Consider the following 4730-nt stretch of genomic DNA (forward strand, 5'->3'; position numbering starts at 1 on the left):
ATATGTTCTCAGTATAGTAATAATATTGGTACAACTGAGTTAGGGGCCCACTTGGATATGTTTGCTTCCCCATGAGGTATTGCAGCTGCTAAATAGACATTGAGGCACATTTATTATGCACATGACCTAATATCCATGAAAATGTGCCCTTTGGCATTTTATGAAAAAGCCATCACATGGTCCTGAAATAAATCATGATTTTCAATGGTTCTGTTCACATGCCACTATGTCTGTTTTCATGGATAAAAACGGATGAAATGGGCCGTCGAAAATTAGCCATGTAGATATACACTTTAAATTTAATGTGTAGTCAAAATGGCCGCGTGATAAGTGTTGCAAAAATGATCGCTACACGGCCATTTTTCATGGTCATGTGAATTGGCCAGTGATAGATGCAAATGTTTCCTCAAGAGGCACAGGCCTCTTAATACATGTTAAATATCTTGTATTTGCCGGTGAGACTTGTGTCCACTGTTAAATATCCGGACCTGGCCTTGTCCACGATAGGAAGAAGTCAGCTTGTTATAAATCAGTGTAGAGGTTTATTAATATCTTGAAGGAAAACACAGGAACAGGGAAAATGTCCAAATAACACAAATATCAGTCAATTGTCAATAGCTTACATCTTCAGAGAAGTTAAATCATCTGGATATCTTGTAGTTACAGCTTGGTTCATGCTTGTCATCTGGTCTGGTCATCTGGAATATTCACGACATCTTGTCCAGGATGACAGAGAGGGATGGCAGACAGACCTGCCATAGATTCCCCATGGATTCCCCTCATGGATGACGACGATGACGTGTGTGTCTGTCACTCATTTATGTTCATGAGAGTGGGTGTTACCTTCCATCTTGTAGCTATGTAAGGAGATTTCTAAAATGGTGTACTCTAACCACACCCATGTACCCAAAATACAACAGATATGATGTCAGTAGAGTGTTAACCCCATGTCTGCTAGAGAATATTGTAAATATATAATATTTAACAATACATCAGCACAGATCCGTGGAAGTGTATGCTGGTTAGGAAGGTGAAGAATGTGGCACAAGAAAGGGCCTTGTACCCTAAATCCGAGATACTGTATTTTTCAGACTATAAGACACACTTTTCCCCCCCAAATTTGGGTGGAAAACAGGGGTATGTCTTATAGTCCAAAAGTCTGAATGTGGTGGAGGGGGAGAGAGGCGGAGGAGCTGGGTTTTCTGCATCACCCCACTCCTTCCTCTACTGGGCTCCTGCAGTGGGAGGAGTGGGGAGATGCTGTGTGCCCTGGGCTGAGAGGGTGTTACGGCATTGGGAACCTCCTGGAATTCACCATGCTATTACGGTAGATGCCAGATCTGTAAGGATAATGGCGGTCGCCATAGCTGCCGGGTCTCCGCTGTAATGTTCAGCAGAGATCCGGAGCTAATGCCTACGATCAGAGTCCACTCTGATCACGGGCATTATTACGTCAAAGCCCCTCTAAAATGTTAAAGAAGCCCCGCAGGGCCGGTCACCACTGGCCTCGTGCTTTCAAGTCGCAGGCCGGCTCCTGCACGGAGAGATCACAGGAGCCGACCTGTTTCTGTGACAGCCGGGAACCTAATGAAGGCTCCCAGACCTTTCATAGTGATATTACTATTGGGAATCTATGATGCTTATTAATATTGTATATTCTCTGACAATGAGCATATGTTAAATCCATATTGTAGCTTTAAGAAGTAATAATAATGCATTTTATTTATGGGTATTTTTAGAGACATATCGACAACAAATGTTAAATATAAAGTTATTTTATTATCAGAAATATCTAAGCAATATAATACACATGACATTGATATACTTTCTCTGATACAGTCATTGCATTATATAGACATTACTTAATGTAATAAGTACAGGGCATGCCATAAACAACATGAAAGAAGAGAACAACTGCTGCAAATATTGCATACTACATAAGTCATAGGACATTATCCTTCATAATCATCAGATTTACCCTTTGATCATGCACAAACATGGACATTCAGGTAATGTATCAAATATTCAACATACTGAATAATACACATGACATTTACCACTAATAATAGTGAACGCTAGGGGGCGTTGTACACAGTACATTTATCTACTGAATATAAGAACATGAACTATCCTCAGTAAGAATATACAGTACATGTTACTATACAGAAGTCTGCAGTATTCACATTACTGAATGATACATAGTATCTACTTTATGTATCAGCCTGGAGGTCTCACCTCCATTATTCTGCAATGCTTTGCACTGGAGGGCTGATATACACATACAATACTTCACTCTGTATAGAGCCAGTACACACTACATATAATCTGATACATTGTATCACTGGGAATAATCATACAATGTGTCCATATAGGACTAGAACGGTTTCTTCATAGAAATTATAGAACAAGTCCATATTGGTAGATTGTGGTTACACAGCCCACAATGGTCAGTCCATACTGCACATAAGAGGGTCCAGTCACTACCAGGGTCTCCACAAGGCTTTGCTGCTGTCTGGGGGGCTGTGCTTGCTGGGGTTCTTGCAGATGGGGGATACAGGAGGTGATACAGCTCCATATGTCACAGAGTGAGCCCCAGGGAGGATCTGCAGCAGCTGCATCTGAAGCTCAGTGTGTTTGTGCTGGGATAGGAAGGTAATGGAGTCCTGGACACAGGTGGAGTAGCCTTCTCTCTGGGCCTGGCTGGAGGCTGTGACATCTAGAAGAGGAAAGACATACATGTCAGTGACAGCGTCCATCACCTGCTGCAATCTGCTGTCAGTAAGATACATATGAGGGGTGTGAGGAGCTGGGACAAGACACTTACTTCTCTCCATCATGTGGCGCTGCAGGAAGGTGACGGTCATCTCCAGGATATCGGCTTTCTCAGGTTTGGAGGGGAGCTGGTGTCTGTGAAACTCCTTCTCCAGTAAGATCCGCAGCTGCTCAATGCTGCTGTTAATCCGATCTCTCCTCATCTTCTCTATCACCGGCTTCCTCAGCTGCACAACAAGACACAGGAGGTGGTGAGGACATGTCAGTATAAGGAAGGGCAACTATCCTGTCAGTGTGTGAGGTCACTGTGGGTGCTACATACAATGCCTGACAGTGATAATTATTATTACTGATTAATATTATATTGTATCATTATTAGTACTTATACTATATATACTATATATAACAATACAGGAACTATGTATACCAGCAGTGTAATAGTGGTAGATGTGACATACGGGGTTCATGCTATCACTGTTGGGGTTCTCTTACCTTTCTGAGCCCACCGGCAGCCTGATGATCTGATGTTCTCATATTGCATGGAGCCATGGTGCAGTGTCAGGGAGTCTGTAGACTTGTTCTGTATGAGGCAGTAGCTGTCTGACTACTTATGAGCAGCCGTCCCTTTATATATTCCTCTCCCTTCATAACAATGTGTGGAGAACAGACTGACAAGAGGTTCCCACACTCAGCAGCCAATCCCACAGCAGCGGGGACAATGGACGTGTGTCCATCTGGTGCCTCCAATACAGGAGATAATAGAGATTGCTGGGGGCGAGCTGTGAGCCGGAGTGTGGGAAAGACCTGCAACAAGATGCTATCTGCTGTAATGACATGGTGCTGAGGCCATCGATGGATTCATTACCTGAAATAGTTATTGATTTGCATATTAGATATATCAGATAGATAGATAGATAGATAGATAGATAGATAGATAGATAGATAGGTTAGTATGTGTTTCATTTCCTTTATACTTTTAAAAGGGTTTCTGCCTTTATAATAAAAATACATTTTTAAAATGCTTACAGTAGTTCTTTATTACGTCAAGATCTCTGCACCATAGACCTATTACTTCTTAATTTACAGCAATTTTATTAAATGGACTGTCCAGTATTTAGAGCAAGGTTGGGTGTAAAAGGAGAAATATGGATACTCCCTTCTCCCTGACACCCCATTGTCCACTTCCGGTGCCCTTTTCTTCACTTGCCAGGGCTCACAGCACCGGATGCCATGAGGCTCATGTGAACACCCAGACCAGAACAGTGGTTGCTGGAGAAGGACCAGTAACGTCACTCAAATACAGTTCATTACCACAGTGCAAGTCCTGACACATGCCAGAAATGGGACACCATTATGTCTACATAATTCTCTGTAAAACCAGAAGTAGAACAAATCTCTGCATGTGAAGTGTCCTTCGCGCAGCTGAATTTCTTAGACTGGTTATGTTGGGAGATGAGTTAGGTGTGCACAAGTTTCCACCCTCTGAGAAATCTTCTTATTCACTGACAACAATAAGAGATCTTGAAGTCTTGTTGCACTTTTTGCAAGGATGACTTTGTCTGGAGATGACAGGGAAAAAACAACAGAAACCCGATGGACCCCACAGTAGTCAAAGGGGTCCCTTAGGATCTGCTGTTGGCCATCGTAGAATAGATCTGTCCTAAAATGGACCAGAAAAATTAAATAAACACAATGTGAAAGCTCCCTGAATGTAATGCAAACTGGTTAAAGCCACATGATAGAGTTGAAACTACTACTTTTATGGCTCACACAGTATGACAAAGCTTTCTATAGGCCTCGCCACATACCCTAATAATAATAATGCTTTGGCTGCAGATCTCATGGAGGCAGTGAGCAGTCATCCCAGGCTGGCAGCCGTCTCTCCAGACATTTTACAAGCACCTGCCTCACTCCAGCGATGTCTGACATGTGCCTGTGAATAACAACCCCCAACATCA

The 4730-nt window shown here is 42.6% G+C and overlaps 1 protein-coding gene across 2 annotated transcripts; it reads right to left on the bottom strand.

The window, feature by feature from the left end:
- Positions 1–2388: 2388 nt before the first annotated feature.
- On the bottom strand, positions 2389–3366 carry LOC142210646 (transcription factor HES-5-like). 2 transcript variants are annotated; one of them, XM_075279947.1, is made up of 3 exons: positions 3265–3366; positions 2825–2999; positions 2389–2716 (listed from the first exon to the last, which is right to left on the bottom strand). In XM_075279947.1, the coding sequence occupies exons 1-3, from the start codon at positions 3319–3321 to the stop codon at positions 2481–2483; spliced, it is 468 nt and encodes a 155-aa protein (XP_075136048.1). In that variant the 5' UTR covers positions 3322–3366; the 3' UTR covers positions 2389–2480. The 2 variants fall into 2 exon arrangements, with proteins under 2 accessions (XP_075136048.1, XP_075136047.1); XM_075279946.1 differs by having other exon boundaries at positions 2389–2999.
- Between the last annotated feature and the right edge of the window lie 1364 nt (positions 3367–4730).

Source organism: Leptodactylus fuscus, chromosome 6 (assembly GCF_031893055.1).
Source record: "Leptodactylus fuscus isolate aLepFus1 chromosome 6, aLepFus1.hap2, whole genome shotgun sequence".
NCBI lineage: Eukaryota > Metazoa > Chordata > Amphibia > Anura > Leptodactylidae > Leptodactylus > Leptodactylus fuscus.